Source organism: Pipistrellus hanaki (assembly GCF_964339955.1).
Source record: "Pipistrellus hanaki genome assembly, chromosome: 6".
NCBI classification, from domain to species: domain Eukaryota; kingdom Metazoa; phylum Chordata; class Mammalia; order Chiroptera; family Vespertilionidae; genus Pipistrellus; species Pipistrellus hanaki.
The window spans coordinates 57,356,549-57,379,583 of NC_140508.1; the positions used below are offsets into that span (position 1 = coordinate 57,356,549).

General features: G+C 38.5%; 1 protein-coding gene across 22 annotated transcripts in view; it reads right to left on the reverse strand.

Annotated features, from left to right (window-relative positions):
• DLGAP1 (DLG associated protein 1) overlaps positions 1-23,035 on the reverse strand; it is a 573,475-nt gene that overhangs the window by 168,416 nt on the left and 382,024 nt on the right. For all 22 annotated transcript variants that reach the window (XM_084888099.1, XM_084888098.1, XM_084888094.1 and 19 more), the window contains one exon: positions 544-758. In XM_084888099.1, the coding sequence (XP_084744225.1) occupies positions 544-758 (215 nt within the window). The remainder of the gene's footprint in view (positions 1-543; positions 759-23,035) is intronic.

Below are 23,035 nucleotides of genomic sequence, written 5' to 3' on the forward strand. Positions count from 1 at the left end.
TATTTTTCAAGACAAAAAAAATACATTTTAAAGTCTTACAAAATATATTGAGTGACCAAATTTAAAAATGTATATCAAGAGCCTTCACATATCACCCAATTTTAAAACATGACCACATTCTATAAGCTTTCCCAGTATGATCTGATCTCTTATATTACTCAATTATCTGAAAAGTTGAAGGGTCTTGTAAGGAAGAGATTCCTCATAGATTTAGTGGTTAAACAAATGTCCAAGAGTTGGGATACATGGATCTTCTCATTAACCAGAAATCTTAATTTCTTCCAGAAGCCAGTCTGGATTATTTCAAACTCTTCATCTTGGAGATTGGGGATTCAGCTTATATCCATGCATAGTACCTGGATGACCATGTCTTTGAATGCAAGTCAAACCTAATGTCAAAATCAATAGACCAGTCAATGTATTACATTGCTCCATGTACAGAATGCTTTCTGTCCCAATTATTCTAGGCATCACACAATCTGATCCTAGGTAATAATAATGCAAGGAACTGGACTACCAGACGTATAGTGTTAGAACACTTACTTGAGTGTGGTGAGTTCTGTAAGGGATGGCTGAGTAGCCTTGAGATAGCTTTCTCTTCGTGCAGCAACTTTGGGAGATGGCTTGGGACTTGTGTCCGAGTCACCACTGTCTTCATCTCCCATGGCTTTGATATAGCTGCCACTCCGCATTCTTCGGCATGGAATTTCATCGTCTTTACCTCGAGGGGTATACCCTGTCCATTCATCTTGAGGAACCTATTCAGATATAAAAGAGATGATTCATTTTTTTTATTTATTAATTTTTTTTTTTTACAAAATCCTACATTTTCCTTTCTTTACTTTCTTGGGGGCTCTGACCCAAAAACTTCAGACATTAACTTTTCAATAATGGTGTTTTACTATAACTGGTTTGAAAATAGTTTGAATGCATGGAAATCCATGTTTGAATCTTTAAAACAACTTATGTATTAGGAAAAACAAATATAATTGGCTCAGATTTACTTGTAACTCTCAGTTTTCATGCTGAGAATAATTGAGTCAGGCATAAGAATGCCATTGGAAAGGAGATCGGTTTTATTACCGTAGTTTTTCAATTATTTGTTTTCAAATGTCATTTAAAATTTTTTTAAAGTGTTTTTTTTTCATCTTCCTTGAACTCTCAACTCTACTATCTTATATCTGATCTTTTTTCTTCCTCAACCAGTGGTCTACTAGTATAACAGCTGCACTGACTTCCCAATCACCTGTTCTTTCCGAACCCTCTTAATTTGGATTCAGCCTCCAAATTAAAGGGTACCAATGACCTCCTCATGAAAGCTAGTGGCATTTTCTTACTTTAAATTATTATTTTTTTATCTACACACACACACACACACACACAGACAGACACACACACACACACACACACACACTACCACCACCACTACCACCACTACCACCACCACCCTAAAGAGTTTCTCTACTTACCTTGGATAGCTATTACTGTACTTATCTGAATTGTTCTTTCCTTTTTGCTTTGCTGGATCCTATTCTAAGTCCCTAACTGTGGGTACCACACAAGATAATGTTCTCAGTACATTTCACAGCCATTCCCTCTGAGTTCAGCAGAGCACTACACTACAATATAGAGAGCTTTTTTATGACTTTTCTTTGGTTGCTTTTAGATTTTCCACTTCAACGTGGACTCAACTTAGGTTCTCATTTCTTCCTCTACTTGGTAAAAGACATGCATAATTACCAGTCTTTATACGCATTAAGAAGTAATAGCCTACAACACACAGGGCTTAATTTAAAAAGAAGGGGGAGTCTGGTTCTTGCCCTCAACATGTTTGCAGCAGAGATGAGAAGACAAAGCATAAATAAATTTGAGAACCGTTTCAAATCAACATGTTAACAGGTTTAAGGTAGGGGCCATAAATGGAAACTGGCCCAATTTGCAATGTGAAGTAAAAAAGGTATGTAATATTTTGATGCTAAACATTTACTGATTATCCATTAGATAACACAGTGTTAATTACTAACATTTAACTATGCTAAGCAATTTGTTTATAGGGTTTCATTAATACAACAACTCTGTGCATTTTTCATCATTTCTGGGATGAGAAGCAGGAGCTCGGATAGCTTAAGAAATTTGCCAAAGAACATGTAGCTACTAAATGGCAGCACTGGGATCTAAGCATTTTGTTTAACACAAAAGATCATAATTTACTTACTCCCAACATATGGATCTTAACACTTAAGTGTTAAGAAAATTGTCTACAATGTTACATACAGGTATTATACATAGATTTATAGATATTATACTCATTTTAAGAAGTGAGAATAGATGTTCCACTTCTTTCTCTCTTAAGTTATGAATTTGACCATATGTCTAGAAACATCAGATTAAAGTGTTACTACCATTCATGAATCTGAAGACAGTTGTTTATAAGTTCTAATCCTGAAAAGACTAAAAAAGTATGATTAAGTTTCACTGTGAAGCTTGTTTATTTTATTAGCCGAATTCTTAAATCATGCTTTCCATATGCAGGCACTGTTCTAAATGTTTTAGAAATGTTAATTCATTGGATCCACATAGCAGAAGGGTAGTATTATTGTTGTCCCCATTTTACAAATGATGAGACTGAGGTTCTGTAACTGACTCCAAGCCCCAACCATGAAGGGCAGGGTTCCAGCTCACAGCTCGTGGGCCTTGTGCTTGATCACTGTTTGATGCTGTCTCTATGATCGGTAGTCCTTAGGGAACCGAACACTTTATGGTCCCATGGCACCTTCATAATCCACCACATCTGATGCATTTGCCATTTATCACTTATGGTAGTAATAATGTAGAGTTTTTACCTTTTTTTTTTTTTTTTTTTTTTTTTTAGCTAAAAAGCATCAGTGTCACTATAGCAGCAGAGGACATTTCTTAGGGAAATTATAAATGCTGAGAACAGTCTTGTTTTTCCCTTCAATTGGCAGATGACTCACGGCAAAGATATGATCATGTTCAGAACCTCATTGTTGACTTAGCAGATAAATTTTTACAAATTAAGTTAGTACAGATGAGGGTCATAGATGTGCCCACGACATTGCCATTTCTCAGTATTGATGCGCAGTTCATAGGCATTACCCTTGAGAATATGTCAGAGACTAATGCCATCTTAGCTCACATCACTTATGAAACAGAACATGGGAAATTTCTGATTAGGTGTTTTCTCCAAAATCAGTTTATGGTCGAAACTTAGACTTGGACTAGAAACAGGCTGTGATTATTGAGAAAGGAATCAGCTAGGTAGTATTTAATCGGTATATCTTTCAATTAAACATTGTTTTCAAATGACTACAGCTAAAAAATTGTATGTAAGTGACTTATCTTGGAGTGGAATTTAAAAATTAATATGTGATTTATACACCTAAACATAGCCTTGAACACAATTACATATAAAAATGCATAAATCAGTTCTAGGAAAAATGTAAAAACAAAAATGAAAATAAAGACCTTGGAGAAGAAAAATACTGTTGCTGAAGTTTAAGAGCCAGAAAAATTGTTCTAATTGCATCACAGTTTTTATTCTGAGTCTCTTACATTCTAAAGTAAAGGGGAAGACAGTGGTTGGGTACATAGTTTTCAAAGAAAGCATACAAATTTGTAAGGTGTCTAGAGCATGAAATATTATCCCCTTTTGATTGAAAAGAAAGGAGACTCATGGTTACAGCTACTATAGTGATCTAGTCAAAGGTTGCTATGTCTTCTTGCTTCAGTTGCACAGGGAAAAAAGATTTAGGGAAATAAAAAATTTAACCTTGCAACTGCCTACAAAAGCCTTTATTATTACTAGTCCCAGCAGTTTAAAGAAACGAAAGTCGGTAAGAGAAGGAAGCTGCAGCAGATAGGAAAGCAGCCTGGTCAGCTGTTCTGCTTGTCTGCACCAGTTTAGGAGGTGATTGGATCCAACGAAACCCGGCTATAACAAATATGTAATAAAGGCTAAGTGTGACAATAGTTATGACAATAGTTATGGGTTAGAGAAAAAGAGGATCATTAGCTTTTTTATGCTTAAGTATTAAAATACCAATGGAGAGCTTTATTTTTTATAAAATGAAATGAAGATTACTATGGATTTTTCTATTTTGATTATAGCCAGTCTGTAACTTAAACCACATGTCATCATTCAGAAGACCTGCCTCTGACCCAGGAATGGCCACAACCAGTGCTATCATTCTCTTATTACAGGATGAGGATGCTTTATGAACTGAAATAGAGTCATGGTCATTGAGTGATAGCCACTCAAATGACAGCTACAGTCTATTCAGTCACAGAACAAGGAAAGATTAAACACAACATGATGAGGCATGCTTTCATTTCCTAAGTCTCCCTCCCTTTCTCTCCTTTGCCTCTCTCCCCCCTTTTCATTTACCCTTGCAAGTATTTTTTTTTTTGTGTGTGTTTATTTTCTGGCCATTGTCTGCGTGCCAGGAATAAGCAGCAGTGAACAGTACCAATGTTGATCCCATGTTATTGAGCTTACATTCTATAAGGAGAAGAGAAAGAGACAGATAATAGACCAGTACACAATACACGAACAAGGTAATTTCTGAAACCATAAATGCCTTGAGGAGAGCTCGGGGAAGGACTTCCAGGCAGAGGGATCAGCCAAGGAGAAATCTCTAGAGTAGGAATAAGCTTGGTTTAATCAAAGCCTAGGAGACATATGCCAGCTGGCCAGAGCCCAGGGAGCAAGAAGGGGCAGGACAGGTCTCATAGGTCCTCCAAAGCACCCCCTAAATTTCTCCTCAAGGCTTAATTCCCATAGCTCCCACCAACTGCTCCAATCTGAACTGATCTCCTTTATGAAATTTATGGCATAGATCATCTACATAAGGATCAGCAACCTGTAGCTCACAGACTAACTCCAGCATGCCATTTCTTTGTAAATAAAGTTTTATTGGCATATGGCCATGCCCATTCATAACATATTGACTTTGGCTGGTTTCCACATACAAGGGCAGAGTTGTGATGGAGATTGTGTGGCCCAAACCAGATCCACATGTTCCACCTGAGTTCTCTGGCATTTGTGTACACTACTTGTTTGTATTTTTCTGTCATCTCTCCAAATATTCAGTAAATTCCCTGAACCTGGGGGAGCAGTATTGCTGAAGGGTCAGTATGTGGGCTGTGCAGTTAGACTGCCCAGGTTTGAATTCCCGCGGGGCCAGTAACAGGGTACTTCAATGGTCAAGTTAATTAAGTCCTTTATGTCTCAATTTCCTGGTTCATTCTCCCCTCCACAGAGTTATTTGTGAATTGCCTGAGGTAATGCCCATTGGCACACAGGAAGTGCTCAGGGAAGGCCTCTGTTATGGGAGTTGTGCATGACTCCCAGCATGCAGCAGGACACGGAGCATGTAGATGCTCTCTGATGATGGATGACATTGGCTTTCCAAGAGGTCTGATGCCGTGTTTGGTTTTCTCTGGTAACGGAGGGGCAGAAATCATTGAAATACAGTAATTAGAAACTTGAATTTCTAATATATTGTCTACTCCCATCATTTTTGAGGGAAAGTCCCCATCAGGAAGTACTGCACAGCTCTTTGCTCTGGGACTCATCTCTATCCTGCAGGACTAAGGGGGAACTTGCTTCCTTGGGTGACTTAGTTTGCTGGCTTCCAGGTGATCAGATCTCAAATGCCTTCTTCTGGTTCCCAAGGCAGAATACTTTGGTATTTGTATTTTTTAGAAACCTAGGGCTGAGACCTTTGCATTCCCTAGGTATGAGGACTGACAAGGCCTACAGCTGGGGCACAGAGGCTCCGGGCTTCATGACAGTTCTACTCTGGGCAGCTCTTAGTCTCACAGGTCATGGAGGAAGAGTCTGGAAAAAGTAAAGGGGACAAGCTTCTTGCTGTTTATCCTGCTCTTTCTAGGGCCTTGTACAGTGCCAGAAGGAGATCACGTGACACTGAATGAATTCCACCAGCTTTGCTTTCACTCACTGCATTTGACCTTGGATACATCACTTCATCTCTTTGATTCAGTCTTTCCAACTGTAAAATGGGGGTGATATCAGATGTTTAATGAATATGGATAACATGTGTGAATATAGTTGTTAACTTCAAAGCACCATACAAAGCTGAGAATAAAGATTAGAAATCTGTCTCTTCATGTCTACATGTTAAGTATGGCCAGCTGTACCACCTTGTGAGTTAAAAAGCAGTGGCATTTTAACTGACAAACTTCTAATCACTAAAGAAGATATTCTAGCATGAGAATATAAATGTAAATAGAACATATGTAACCCTATGTAAAAAAGGAAAAATTGCACATATATGAAAATTATAAATATTATAGATATAAACATTTCATCGATATATCCATCTTTTATAGTAAAAATTGGTTCTCCCAACTTGGCCCACAGGCACAAATATGTGTTTATCTTTCTTCTAAGACCTTTGGAAGTGGACTCTTTTCTGGAGCAGCCATATTTGCCCCCCTTAGGCTTCCCCAAACTCGGTAGAATCAGGATCACACTAGTTCTAGGAGACCTGTGAGCCTAAGCTATAACCAGTTGGAGGTCCTTAAAATATATTTCCCATAGGGAACCTTAAAAGATGATATAATTCAAAGCAATACCTTCTATCTGAATGCTTCAAACACTTGGTTGATTTTTTGGGGGGTGGGGTGGTCCTATTGCCACTTGCTTAATAAAGTTTCCATTTAGATAGACAAAGTACTTTTACCCTTCCCTAACTTTCCTTTAAGCTCCAAATACCACATTTGACTGACTCTAAGATACCAATGCAAACCCCACAATATTTTTTGTACCACTAAGAAAGAAATGAATGTCACCAATTAATTTCTGATATGCCACAAGTTGTAGGATACATTCCAATATTAAAGATGCTAAAATATTGCTCTGGCTGGTGTGGCTCAGTTGGTCGGAGCATCATTCTATACACCAAAAGGTGGTGGGTTTGATTCCCGGTCAGGGCACATACCCAAGTTTCAGGTTTCTCTCAAGACAATTTTTTAGAAAAGATGCTAAAATGATAAAAAAAAAAGGATATTAGAATCAATTAAACATCTCTTTAAAGAATATGTGCAAAAATAAGAACAAGAAATGTACATATTCTGGGATGGTAATTATAAACTTAATGTTCCTGTTCTTAGTGACAAAATTAATAGTAGTAATTAGCATTAACCTATAGCATGCTTTTGCAAAAAACATTAAGTATAAATGCAACATAATGTTTCATGATTCTTCTAACTACCTTGAAAGATAAGAATAATAAGTGTTATAATTTCAGCTTGTCAAGTAAAGAAAGTGAGGTCCAAGAGGTTAGGAGTTAGTCCAGGTGGCACTGTGACAATGCTAGGTCTGCTGTACACATTCCAGGGTTTTCTCACCCATATTCAGATCTTAGCTATCTTGTAATAACTATTATTTTATGATCATCTAAAGAACACATTTCAGATAAGAAAGCAACTATTTAGTGTTTAAAGGTCTTTCTGGAGGAAAAAAACACACTCCACAATAAAATAAATAAGAATTACATGCTCTGGAATAAAAACTTATGATAAATACTATTTCAGACATGAGAACACTTGCCTTTAAAAGGCTCCTTCAAAGCACCCATGGTTTGAGTCCCGGTTTGGGCTGCAGGCATAAAGGGTTACTGGGTGTAGATAGAGTCAGACATTCTGCGCTGATAATGGGCCGAGAGAGACGGTGGCTAGGGGATGAGCCATGTGTGAGTGACTTCTGGAGATTGGATTATCTCAGGATGGGAAGCTGGATGGTGAGGTCTGGAGTAATGAAAATGCGTGAGATTTTGGGAAATCTGAGAGCCACAAAAGGAATGAAGACACTTAGAACGCCGGGACAGCTGAAATGGAACATATGTCCTGACAAATACCAGGGAGGCCAGTGCCATTCTCTGAGCGGCTCTGCAGTGTAGGGAATTGGGAAGAAAACTGATCATCTTAACACTGGGGTGGGATTTAAAGCAAAATTCTAGTTCATCAGGAATCAAAAGGGCTGAGAGAAAGGACTCAGGCATTTGATTGATTGAGTAGAAATAAAGGCAACATAGCAGGGAAGAGCAGTGACTGAAATGGTGAAAGTCAGTTATAGGTTCATATTGGCAAGACTACCCCCTCAGCAGCTGTTGGTTTCTCCCCAAGCACAGAGTAAGTCAGTGAAAGCAACCAAATCCATGAAGCTGCTTGGCTAGGGCCAAGGGGAGTCAACCTACCAGGCCTTTCCTGAACTTGGAGAAGGGTAATGCTGAGGAAGAAAAACTGTATTTATGAAAGGAGAGGCAGGGACTGGATATTTATGGAATAAAATGACATTTATGGAATAACCTCAAAGGGCTAGAACTGGTACTTATGTCACTTGATTTTAATCCTTCCAGCAGCCCTATGAAATAGGCATTACTGCTGTAAAACAGAGACTTGAAAAGCTAAAATGACTTGCCCAAGGTCATAATAAAGAGTAGGAGTCCCCATTTGCCAGCCACAAAGTTTTAAGTAATGCTACCCTGCCTCTGGTGAATGTTGACTGAGTGAATGAAAAAATACGCTAAAAAAAAAAGGAGTGCACCACTCACCTGCACTGTTTGTTTTTAAATAAAGTTCAATTAATAAAATTAGCATAAATATGATCTTGACACTTCCTAGCACTGATAAAGGACTTACTGAAGGTCTCATCAGTTACTGCTTAAACACAAATGGACAGTTTGGGGGGAATCAGAAAACTTACGGGAGAGCCACACCTTTCAAGGGTGGCTTTGGGGTCTCCGAGCACCCCCGGTTTTTCAGCATTTGGTAGAGCCTTTGCTCCGGATTCCAGTTCCTGCCTACCACTGTTCTCAGGAATGGCTTTAATGTACGGGCCTTCTAAGCACTTTTAGTGAGCTCTCAGATTCCCTACTCACTCGGCTCCTGTGCATCTTCTTTGCAGCGGGGAGAACTGCTTTTCTGCTCCACACAGCTTTCAACTTGACAAATGCGACTTGGCAAAAATGTCCCTGTAGCCTTTTTAGCTTACTCTTCTCATAGCAAAAGCAGAAAAAAAAAAAAAAAAAGAGCAAGAATAGGAAAATTACAATTACGCAGCATGCAGATTGGTGTTTTCCAATCAGATTTCCCTGGTAACCGCCCTTTCTAATTCCCCTTGAAGTTCGAAGCTGGTGGAAATCTTATATTGCATCAGATTGCTCGAAAATGACCTCTTAAGGATGAGTAAATACCCACCTCTTTTACAATAGGACATATGGCCTTTGCCACATCTCCCTCCAAACAATATTTTTAAATGCTATTTAACAGAACATTGTAAATAGTACTCTGCAATGGTGACTTGTTCACTCGGATCCTATGAATTCTAACACAGAGACATGTACAGGTACCTTCGAGGTATCTATCCAAAACCATAGTAGGTGCCAGGTAAACACTTAAAGCATTTTGTAAAACAGTTTCAAAGAGGCTTATAAGTTTTAAGTGGATTAGGCAGTTCTGGGGGATGGATGAAGAAAAAGAGTAAAAACGGTTTCAAAGCAAGTCAAGCTGAGTTGAGCACTACATTTTAGTCCCCATGAATTACCTACTGTGTTGGTAGCTTGTTCTTAGAAATCCTCTTGCCTGGTGGTAGCTCCATTCCCTGGGAGTTGACTGTGTGTGTGAAGTGCATGGATGCCATTGAGAAGTGGCACTGCAGGCGCAACGCAGAGGAGCCAGGCCTGGGACCCTCACAGGGAAGGGACTCCATGGGCCTTCAGTAGAAAATGCTACTGAGGTGATGGCTGGCATCAAAGGGGGCACTAGTGTTGGGAAGATGTCCTTGTGATTCCCCACCAAGAAATAGTAACTAAGATACTGCACTCGGGTATCATGTGGGGACAGGGAGGAAAGGGAATTTCATTCATCACCCACCAGGTATTTTGATGGTAGTGGGCATCTGTGGGTTGTGCTCTCCCACTCCCACTTCTGGTTCTTGCAGTCACATCCCCGTGATTTTGCTTTGGGGGAACTTTCCTCCCCACCACTCAGGGCCCAGGTATTTCAGGAGTAACACAGGAGTTGGGCCCAGCCAATCAGCACATCGCATCCCCAGCTCCACTGCTCAGTTCAGGGCTGAGCCTGTGACCCAAGCCTGTTCAATCAGCAAGTGCCTCTGGACCTCGGAATGCTGGGAAAAATGTATTTTCTCTCATTTCGGATATCAATACGGTTGTTGGTATTCATGTATAACCCCTAATTACATTATGTCACAGAATACCAGAACCCTATGTTGTTATTAATGCCATTGCAAAAGTGAGAATATCGAGACTTAGTGCTATTAAATAATTTACACTAAATTTTTCAGCTAGTAAAATCATAGAATTGAAAGGCAGGTTTGTCTCACTCAATTTCTGTGCTCTTTTCTTTATACCAGGTTGCTGTCTATAAGTTTCAAAATTTAGTGACAATGAGTTTTCATTAAATATAAAACTCAGGAGTGAGGTTGCTGGGACATAACAACACTATGTAATATTTTGAAATTTGTAACAAGTAATGAAGGTTAAGATGCTTGGAAGAACCAAAAGACTTTTTTTTAAAAAAAGTCCACACAACACCCATCACCCAGCAGCCACAGTTGGCTATAAGTTTTAGTGAAATAGCAGGAAGAACACAAAAATCCTAAAAGATTACAAGATAAAAACAACAGAGACTTATGGTGAATATCTTATATATTTTTTTACTGACTACATAGGAGATATGTTAATTTAGATCCCTTAGTTTTTAAGGAAGCTGTTCATTTTTAACATGTCTTTCTGGCATTTTAGAGGCCTTTCTGTTGGGTTTCAGGGGCTAAGTGTTTTTCCATTACAGTGGTCACTAGTGTAATGTCTGTCTACCACATTCTCTGAGGCACATTCCCCGAGGCAAACTAGAATTCTGTGTCTGGTGATCAGAAGTACAGATGTGGTAGAAGGTTAGCGATCTTCCTCCTGGGGTCAATGGAAACCCAGATGTAGAACCATCGTTCATAAAACTAAGCTTCAAGGCCAAAATCTTACAACTTTCTCAGCAGGAGTGAAACCCCACTCCTTGTCAAATGCTTATGAGTATGAATCATTTCTCTCAGAACATACTAGTAAAGTCTGATAACCTTATTATGAACAAATGCTACAGCTAGTTTACAGTCTATAAAATATCATGCATCATCTCCAGTATTAATAATTAATTCCAAAATTATGAATTTTAAAATAAATTTCAGCAACTATTTTTCTTTAGTTTCTCTATCATTGCTTGATTTTTGGGATAATGAGGCTATAAAGTATTACTATAAATTCAGTGAATTGTTAACTTAGCTATTTGGCATCTGTAAAGAAAAAGATAACATATTTAAGAAGAGACACAACTCAACATTTCCTGCTTTTCACCATCACTACTCTATCTTGGTGCTGTTTGGGTTTTTAGTCCAAGTTACATTCACAATTCCTAAAAGGATACTATATTCAAATGGGCCAAAATAGAATCTATTCTTCATGAATCTCAGTCAATCTAATACAATAAAACCATCATATTTCAAATTATGTGAATCTAACTCTTGATATCTGGGAAGAATGGAATACTATTTAGGGTGTCCTTACGCACATGGGTAATACACAATTCCATTTTAATAACCTTCACTTTAGGAAGTTGTCTCTCGAGATTTGTACTTTGAGCCTATATTAGACAGCATGACAAGTAGAACTAACAGGAGTTGTCACACCAGCAGAATTTTGTACGCAGAATTTTGTACACAGAATTTTGTGCAGAGGGGAGTGTGATATACTCTATTGCTCTTTGGGCCCATATTTCCAAATTAGCTTAAGCCCCATTTGAAAGGAAATGTCCCAACTGGCATGTTCACTGTAGGGGTTGAGGTAAGGTTTCTTACACAAAACTTTATTATGGTATTCTCTTCCTTCACTTAGTGGTTAAGCTGGAGTTAAACTACCATTTGTTTAATGACTTTTTCAAAATATTTAAAGGCATATTATTGTGAAGTAGGTGCTGCTTTAGATACTAAGAATATAGCAATGTACAAACAGAAAAAATCTGCCTTCCTGGGAAATGGGGATGACAGGCATTAACAAAATGAGTAACATGTATGTTAGATGATGACATGTGCCATGAAGGAAAAGAAAGCAGAGTGTGTATGTGGAGAAGGGAGGGAGGGTGAGGGACATGCTAGGTTAGAGAGCATGGTCAGTGAAGAACTCAGAGAGTAAAGATTGAACAGTGGGTGGTGGAGGGAGTTAGCCCTGAGATCATAGGGAGAGTGCTCAAGGCAGAAAGAAGAGTTGATAAGAAGGTCCCCAAGGGAGACAGGCCTGCATTGCTAAAAGGCAGAGGCCAGGTGGGTGGAGTGGAGTGAGAAGAGAAGGAAGGCGAGCACAAAGTAATGACTGGTGTGGGATCCAGATCACATGGGCCTTGCAGGCCATTGTAAAAACTGTGGCTCTTGCTCAGGGTGAAATGGGAATATTAATAGATATGAGGTTTGATGAGAGACGTCACACATTCTAGTCTAAAAGGAGTACTTAGGTTGCTGAATTGAGAATGACTAGAGTAAGGGTGGAATTGGAGGGAGAGTTTGGAGGCTCAGAGATAATCCAGAATAGAGTTGAGGGCGAGGAGTGGTGCTAGCATGGGAATCAAGAGAAGATAGGGCCAATATGTTTCTTAATGATGATTTGAACATGGACTTGAGAGAAAGAAAGGGGTCAAGGATAACTTTGAGGTTTCTGGTCTGATCAACAGGAAAAATTGCATTTCCATTAGCTGAGATGAGAAGGCCTAAGGGAATCTCAACCTGGGGGACAAGGACTAGGAGTTCAGTTTGGAACATATTAAGTTTGAGGTGCCCATGAGCCATCTAAGTAGAGAAGTTGATTAGAGACCTTAATATACCAGTCTGGGAGTTCAGGCAATCTGGGCTGGAAAGAGAAACGAGGGCCTTCACATGGCATTCACAGCTCTGAGAATGAATGAGGTGACCTGAGAAATGAGTGTCAGAAGAAAGAGAACTGGCTCAAGAGCTGTGCCCATTTGTCATTGATCCAGCCTCAGAAGATGGGCAGGTAAGAAGGGACCAGAAGAAAGCTTTTCAAGGAGGAAGGAGTAATACATTATCACAGTGATTTTCCCCAGACCTAATCCCACTGGGACATTACATTAGCAACATTGCTTTTATCCCTTGGTCATTAGTTGCTTTTATACAAAGGGTTCTGCTGTTCATGAATTAGCTTTATCTTCCCAGCAAGAAGCAAACTTCTTGAAATCAAGGCTTTTGTTTTCATCTTTCTCTCTCTCTCTCTCTAGAGTGATAACTCTTAAAGAGTTTTTGACTACATTTCACAGCAAGAAATACAACTTACTCTGGAAACCAGTCTATGCACATATGCAGCTGAAAGAAAGACATACTTAACCTCTCTGCATGCATGCACTCTATCGTCTTTTCCATTTTCTCTATTATAATCTATCTAATTAAAAATGATGTTGTTCAGACCCAATGGACTGATTTCACTAATCACTAATTGATTGCAGCCATTGGTTTGAAAAGCACTGCTTTTAGAACATCTAGCACAGAGCGCTGCCACATTCATTATTAGTCAGAGACAACATTATTCATCTTCATTTCTCCCAAAGTACCTTCTGTAAAGCAAATGCTTAATGTGTTCTTGTTGAATGAATAGCTTCGAGATCTTAAAGTAATATGTCTTTAATTGAGTTACCATTACTTTTACTGATTGTATTTGTGTAGAAGAATATTTCTTAAGAGCGCTCTATGTTCAGCCTGAGGACAGATGGAAGTGTCTTTCTGAATGGGCCCCTGTAGGCTAGAGTGAGAGAATACTCAGGCCAGAATGAGAGATGCTGATCAGATGGAGTGGTTCCGTTAAGAGGGTTAGTACTAACTAATGTTGAATTCATTGCATGTCTTGGATATCAGCCTTGGGGGGCAGGGGTGATAGGGTTCAAAATACTTTTAAAAAACAAAACTAACTTGCTCATTTTTTGAAAAAAGACTTTCATTACCTTAGAACAGTTATATCTTTTATTCTACTTAATAAGGTATTAAATGTCAACATGAAACATCTTTCATTTAGGAACAGGGGAAACAAATATCCAACAACTGAAATAGATGGTCTGGAACAAAATCACTAGTAATAGCATGTCTCAGAATTTTGAAAAGTCCAACTATAGATATGAGGTATAATTAAAACTAGACATTTCACTTAAGACATTTTTAAAACAAAAGCTTGGCACATAAGTCCTCAATAAATATCCGGTGGTGATGCTTAAATCCTTCTCCATACAGCACCTAAGGAAGTGACACAGAAGAAAGTGGGATATTTCCTTCCATGTAATTCTTACTGCTGGAGGTTTTTACCTACATGGAAGGAGCTTGGTGCAATGGACATTTATGGTTTTTGGATAGGTTTTAGAGTCAGGTAAATCTGGGTCCAAATCTAAATTTCTTATGAGATATGTGATTTTGGCCCAGTTACCTTAATATCTTTTGACATTAGTATTCTCAAACATGTAATGAGGACAGTCACACACTTAGTTTACTATGAAGATAAAGAAGATATAAAAGTATACATATACGGTATATGCATAAGATAAAAACTTGTTTTTTGGAATTCAGATGATTTTCTTGTAGAAGTCGTGTCCTAAGTGATGCTTAAATTTCCATATGGGCAAACTCCTACAGCTTATTTTACTCATAATAGAGCCGAACCACGAGGGATGAAGCAATAGTTCTAAGGCTCTTTCAACCTGGGGTGAGGAAGATGAGTGCACTTGGGGGGGATCTCCAGAGGTCTGTGTGTAAGAGTTGGTGGGCCAGTAAAGGTTCTCAGAGCAAAACAGAAAAAACAGAGATTTGTTTTAAAGAGATGGACCACATGATTGTGGGGGGTGGCAGTTATGAACTCTGTGGGGCAGGCTGGTAGGTCGAACACTCAGGCAGGACTTTAAGTTGAAGACATTCTTGAGGCAGAATTTCTTCAGGGAAAGCATACAGTTTGCTCTTTGGCCTTTCAACTGATTGGACAAAACCCACCCCCATTATCTAGGGTAACCTCCTTTATTTAGAGTCAACTACTATAAAACCTGGATATAAGGAACTAACTTGGGTGAGGAGGTGTCAAAGCTGAAAGTCTGTTCTATAATAAAGTAGGTTTTCCCGAATGCATATGTTAAAGAAATTGACAAATTAGCTAGTTTACCTGTTTTTACTTATGTAGACACGTTTGTGTAATTAAAATTAAGTATATATGAACATTTTAATTTCACAGAAAAGTTTTCTACATGTATCACAGTAATTTTAAATTTATACTGAATACGTCTAGTAAATTCATGCATTCACTAGTCACAGCAAGTGAACAAAGGCTGGGGTGTGGCTTAACATACAAAGGAACATGGGCCAGCAGATGCTAAAACTGCCACAGAAAGTCACTCCATGAGATAGCAGAACTAATTACATTGTGATCACATGCTAATCATTTGCCAAACATTATTTACTAGCAGTGACTCTTGGATTTAAATATATAGACTATAGTTGTAGATATGTCAGCAAAATTACTAGTGTTTTTTCCAACATATGGTCTATTCCCTAAAATTTGTTAAAACTAACAGTGAATTAATAACAAAAAAATAACCTGTTAATTTAATTATAAGCACATCTTGGTTAGAAGCATTTGAAAGTTAACTGGGCGTTACTTTTCATGTATGACATATGAACTGGAAATGTTGTCCTCTATATTCGAAGTCTGTTAAATTGAGGTCTGCAAGACGGAGGGTTTGATGGATCTTATATGAATTAAGCACATCGCAACAAATGATCAAGCGACTAAGTGTTTAGAGCATCTGCCCACAACAAGCAAGCAACTCAAAGGCCTAATTAGATTGTCCAAGTCTCAGAACAAGTTATAAACTATTTTATCTTCATCCACTTCCATTGGAAGTATTTAGAAAATTTAGAATTACACAGTTAACAACCTGGCTCTAAGAGCGTACTCGTTACTCAGAAGAAGTTGCTGCTTGCTACCAGAAAGGGTGATTGGTGGTGGTGGGAAGGAGTGAGCTCCTACACTTTCCTCCTACAGCGAACATGGAAAATGGGAAGCCCACCTGCGTGTACAAAGCACAGTGCCAGGCATTGCTGGGGCAAATGTGGGTCCCAAGAGTGCCCAGTTACTATTGTAACTGCTGAGAATTTCTAGTCATATTTGTTTGTAAACCACACAATGGAATAGTCCTTAACCACTGAAAAACTCTGACCAGGGTGATTAAAATGGATGAATTGCTATAAAAAGTGCCTTGAAGAAAGAACAACTACCACTGTAATATTTTCTTATCTCAAAGAGAATAGTGATATTTTACTAGATTTTATTACTGTCTCTAAGCGCTGCGCTGGTGTTTTAGCCCAATCATTTTGTTGGGCTAAAACACCAGCAAGACTCAAGTTTTTTTTAATCCACTCACTGAAGCTTTCTTACCACAGAGGGTTGACTATTATTCTCTCTCCCCATTGTTTTAATTCCTTGGCTCCATCCCAATCTACATTATTTTAAATCTCTAAGAAATTGGATGTCATCCACTAATATTGTACTACTGGTTAAAAAAGTTTTTCTTTTTCCCCCCCCTAAACTACCATGCGGGTTTGGAGAGAGAAAAACACGTTTGGTACATTCATCACTGCACATGACTTTGATAATCTGGGCTATTTTGCTTTCTCAATGATAAAGTATGTCTAAGATGTTACAATTGTTGGCATTTTTGAAAGTTCTGTTTATAAAGATGATGCATTTGTATCAAGTAGAAGATTAATGTCCATTGTTGACAAAACTAATGTGTCCACACTTGAGTTGAAATTCACATACAAATAAAGCTGAAAGGGGTCATAAGAGAGAGTGTACATAAATATCACCTTGTCTAAAGGCTTCATTTTTGTAAAAAAGAAACAAGCACTCTAGTTCATTGAGGAGGGAGAGCTAACTTGTGATAGTGAAGGTTTAATCATAAAAGGAAAAGGGGAAAGAAAATAACTTAGGTTTGGATTGTTATAACATAACACCCCGGCTGGAAAGAAGATAGAAAACACATCTTGAAAGTCTAGACCACACGAAGGCCTTCCCCCGCCCCCACCATAGCCCCTCAACACAATCCCCATGCCATCTTACTAACACACTTTCCCACCTGTAGCCATTGGGCCTAATGAGAGGCGAAATCTTGCCTTTATATTAGAACTTGATTTATTTCCCCCTCATTCTGAGTTCTCCTAGAGCCAGCCCCAGGGCCTCCAGAGTCGGCCCCATTGTTCATCATGAGTATTTATCACTTGTACAGAATGCCCAGGGGGCTGCTCTCAACTATACCGCCTAGTAAAAAAAAAGCACAAGCTTCTTGCTCCTGGACCAAACGTTTACAGAATCTAAAAAAGGGAAAATACTGTCATGTTAAAGCAATGTTTCCAGTGGGAGGGCCATTTAGGCTCCCTCTGAGGGGCAGATTCCCAGTAGAGATGGGAGAATGGGTGATGGAGGACTCTTTCTCCATCTTAACTGGACCACTCCCTGCCATGGCTTTGGGTCAGCTGGAGCAGGAGCAAGCTCAAAGTGAGGTAAACCAGGTGGGTATTCAAGTCACATAATGGAGGGGTGAAGAGTACAATTCCTTCCCAGGGGGCCAACACCATTCTCTTGCCATCTGTGTGACAGCATTCAGGGTCAGGAGAATGCCTGGCGAAGGAAGAAGCAGAATCTAATCCCATTATCTTTTATGAGCACTCAGAGAAAACTTATAAAAGAACCCAGGATAAACATGCTGCATAGGATGACATATGCCTTTGCCCTTACACGGACCTGATTTCCTTTTTCTTATTAGCCAATAAATTCAATTTCCTCCCGAAGTGTGTTTTTAAAATAAATACAACCGGGAGGATTCTAAGATAGGTGTATTTTTCTGGGTGGGAAAGTGATGCATTCGGTTTCATTTTCTCCCTGTGTCATAATCTTTTGCCTTCAGCAATGCTCCCAAGATTGGAAGACTGATTTTAATATTTCATACTTTAATGGACTGTAGTGCTTCTGAATGTCTACTCAGTTTGAAAATTTGGGTGATAGTATATATTTCAGCTCAACCTATTTGAATTATTATCCTAGACTCCGTGGAGTCATTTGACAGCTAGTATAAGGCTACTATTAACCACTTATTTGGGGCAGGTTCCTATATACATTATTACATATGGGTAAAGTCAGGTAAAATACACTCAAAGTTATCTCTATATTTAGTTTTGCAGCCACAGTATTTGCCACATTCAATAAATAGTTGACAAAAGAATTATGGGGAGAGTACATAATTAGAAGGGTGAAAAAAGAAAACATTCTTCATATGCAATTATTAAAAACTCTTTCCAACCACGTTTAGATTTCCATTAAATTAATTATAGCCACCAAAAAGTAAAACTTAGCTGGGGTGTCTTTGTCTATATATATATATATATATATCATATATTCAATGATGGTGATTGGTTCCAAAGAGTTATAGGTTAGAAAGAAGAATAATTTGAATCCTCACAGCATAAAACTTGCCTTCCTTACATAACATGGATGGTAAATGTGGCATTAGAGTTCTGCTTCTTTCTCCAAAGGATATTTTTTTAAAGCATCCACAAATGTCATTCCATCTATTTTTAAGCAGAGTGCTGCTGGATAAACAGCTGAATCGTCTAAACCCAATGGGAAAATTCAAAGTTTAAATAAGCTGTTTTATCTCATTGAAAATAAATGATGCCGACTGACTCAGAACATATGGTTTTTTTTTTTTGCATTCAGTTACATGTACGTTTTCCTTGAACATAAGATTCTAGCCCAAGCTGAAAAAATGGGGGGAAAAAGACTTTAATAATAAAAATCCTACTTTTTCATTCTCCTACCCAACATTCACTAATTTCCAGCTATAACTTCTCCCCTATGTTTTTCCTGCCAGTGATGGAGACTGAGATCCTGTAGAGACAACACAAATTCTCAAAAACAGACCCATCCTGGCAGTAGGCTTGTGATCCCTCACAGATGTCATCTTTTAAAAATAAAAATGGGTTTGGTGGCTTTCCACAGAATTAATTTTTTAATAAAAGTTATATATGTTATTGATGGAAAACCCCCCACAAACACTCTAAATGGTATAGAGTTCAAAGTAGAAGTCTCCTGCTGCCAGCTCTCCAAGTTTTTACTTCCTAAATTAGGTAACTACCATCTTATCACGTTCACATTTTCCTTCTGATATTTCATGCATATATATGTGTGTATATCTATATATCCATATATGAGCACATTTTCTTTTTTAACTAACTCGTATTAAAGCATAAATATTGTTTAGCACTTGACACTTTTACTTTAGTATATGTTGGTCTTTGCATGTCAGCGCTTATAGATCCACCTCCTTCTTCCTAATATCTATGAAATGCTTTATTATATGGGACTATTCATTCAGTTAGCAAATGATTAATGCTCACCTTCCATGTGTCAGGCCCACTTCAGACATTGAAGGTGCAGAACTGAACAAAACCAAATTCCTGCCTTCATGAAGACCACACTTTACGTTTGAGCATCACAGATGGAGGAACTAGCATATTAACAGTACACTGAGGGACACTTCAGTATCATATTTTTATCTTTCTCAAAGAGGATTGCAATGAGTCACCTAATAAGTAAATCTTTATGCTAATTTATCAGTTGAATAAATTGCAGATATTATTTTAATATATTTAGCCTCTAAATGTTTTCTTTATATAATTAACCTCTTAAAAAATAAAATGTGAATTGTTTATGATTAATTAAATTAATGTAATAACATAATTTTTTTTCAGTGAGGTACTCTATGTTTTGAAAATCTACATTCTCAAGTACCTTACATTAAAATTGTATCCGTATTGAATCCTCCTACACGAGGCTATGATAATTCTCCAAAGGCCATCAGATCAGATGCCTCAGTTTCCCTCTATTTCTATTGACCACATGTGGGAGAAACTGCTGATTTAAATATTTTATGATGCCCAAATGCCTCCCAGACATTTTTTTATACCTCCTTTTGGTGTCTGCATAACATGAGAACAAAAGGAAGCTGTCTTGTAAACCCAAACAAAGTGAATAAATGTACTTCTCCTTTCACATAAAATTCAAGAAAATTATGCTTTCTGCAAAACTGGGCAGAAAAATCAATTGTTACTTAAGTGATTTTTGTTCAAGAAGCCAACCCGGAAAAAAAAAAATCCTAGGTAGGGACAATTGCTCCTGAACTGCTTTTGCCTCTATGCCCGTATATTTATTACAATGGAAATCAGGTCAAAATTTACATGTAGCAATATCTCGGGTGGAAGAGAAGAAATCCGAGGTGCCAGATTCATAGGAGTACAAGGAAGAAAGCTAGGCTTAGCCCTCTACCGCGGCAGTTGGGCGGGCACTCAGATGCCCCCCCACCCCCCAGCCTTCAGCCTCTAACTACCCCATAATGCCCTACCTACCCCAGAACGTATGCTCTATGCTCCAGACTTCTCCCAGTATTATCGGGGACATTAGACTGATTTGGACAAAAGCTAGGAAGCTGCTTAATTTTTTAAAAATTTTTATTTAAAAATATGTCTCATGAAAAAAATGTTCCCTCTGGACATTGTGACACCAAACAGTTTGTTTTTTATTTGGTTCTGGATGTTATCCAAATATAGCTCAGGGAAAAAGAAAGTAATTCCTATTTGTCCAGTAGGATGTTAGGAGGGGCATTTAGTGGAATGTTTGTCTATTAATTCAGAATTTTTACTCTGCACAAACCATTGCAAACTTGAGTGGGAAGTGAAGTGCCTAATCGCTCTGCCGCAGTGAGGTGGCTGTGACTTGCAGAAGGCAGCCTTGTCACTGGGAAGTATGAATATTTGAAGAACCCAAATCAGGTCATTTTGACTCATTACCAAAAAGGTAAAGAAAGAAAAAAAGGCCAAATTTTTTTTTTTTCTCAAATGAAAAAAATAGTTACTGTCGTTGGGTAGTTTAAAATGTAATAGGGAAAACATTGAATATGAAGCGTGCATATGTGTTCATGTGTGTATGAGAGAGAATACTGAAGAATTCCAGTCAGTTTTTGGTGATAGAAGGTTCTTTGGACCCAGAGATAATCATTTATTACCTTGAATAAGACATTCTTACCTCATTACTGCTTTTACTGGGAAAGATTGGCATGGTCTAGGTTCATGATATAAAATGCAAAACATGTGACACATGCCTAATTCTACAGGTCAATGCCACTCTCATGCATCTAGTGCTATGCTTCATGAACACAGATTCTTTGAGTGAAATAAGCAATGGCATAGGCTTGACACAAAGTGTAAATTCCTGAAGACTGGGTTTTTGTTATGGTTCTTCCTTTCCACAGAGAAACCAACCAACCTCCAATTTAGTCTTCTACATCTCCATACAGGGAGATCAAAAGAGTTTGCAAATGGGTGAAAATTATTCATACAGATTAATCATGTTTAAAACTTATTTTTATTTATATCAGAGAGGAAGGGAGAGGGAGGGAGGGAGGAAGAGAGAGAGAGAGAGAGAGAGAGAGAGAGAGAGAGAGAGAGAGAGAGAGAGAGAGAGAGAGAGAGAAACTTTAATGATGAGAAAGAATCATTAATTGGCTGCCTCCTGCACACCCCCTACTGGGGATCGAGCCTGCAACTCAGGCATGCGCCCTTGACCAGAATCAAACCCAGGATCCTTCAGTCTCCAGGCCCATGCTCTATCCCCTGAGTCAAACCAGCTAGGGCTAGATTAATCATGTTTTTATTTTGTTGAGTTCAGTGGTAGACAGTTATAATATGATAAAGCTGAGAGCACACAGGTCCAAGAGAAAGATCTGATTTCTAGTTGAATTCTGCCGCTTACGAGCCATGTAAAATGCAATTTACATTCTGGGTATCAGTTTCTTCATTTGTAAATGAGGTGAATGAACAGATGTACATGTGAAGAAAAGGAATTGAATCTGATAAACTCAGCCATATAATCAGGCATCTGGAATCTTTAGATGCTAATATGGATGGCAACACTTTAAGGGAGCAGTGCAATAGAGAGCATTTCCCAACCTCTTCCATCTTGGAATGCTCTCCTCTAGATACCGGTTATGTGTCCACCATTCAAACCTACCTCCACGATATTACACCCCGCTAGCCCCTTCATGCACAGGGGCCCTTCCGGACCTGCTGCCATGTTTCTCCCCTGCCACTGGTGAAGAAAGATCCAGGGTTAAAGGTTCCTAAATCCTGAATTGATTAATAAATAAGTCAGGTATAACTCAGGCTACGTGGTAAAAGATTTGGTGAGATGGTTTCACTCATTTGTGGGATAGAATGATCAACATAATCTGATGAACAAAAATAGATCCAGAGACGAATGGCAGTGGAAGTGTGGGGGTGGGGGTGTTAAAAGAGCAACCAAAGGACTTGCATGCATATTAGCATAGCCAATGGACACAGACTCTGGGGCGGTGGGGGCTTGCCCGGGGTGGAAATGGCTAGCCTAGGGTGGTGGTGGTGGTGTGTCAATCTGGGAAAAGGAGACATATTTAAAACGTTAGACAATAAAAACAAAAGATTTGGTGAGTAGTTTTGTTTTATTTACTTGACTCTCCTTGTAACTGGAAACATAGGCATGAATAGGACACAGTCTCTGCCAAATGAATGACATCATCCCTTCCCTCAAGGGCTTACAGATTGCTGGGTGCGACAGATTTGTAAACAACTGGCTTTAAAATAATGTGATATGTGTTACATTAGTAGTATGTTAGAGTAAATATTTTTTTTCAGGTTAGCTCTCTATTTGCTTTATTAAGGCAGGTCATTATGGAAATATTGGTCTTTTAGAATGTAGAAGGGCTTAAATGATTGGTTCCTGAAATTTCTAGTTGTTTCATGTGATGTGACATTGCATGTGACTGTAGGTTTTTTTGTTCCTTTGTCAGCAAGAAGCAAAAT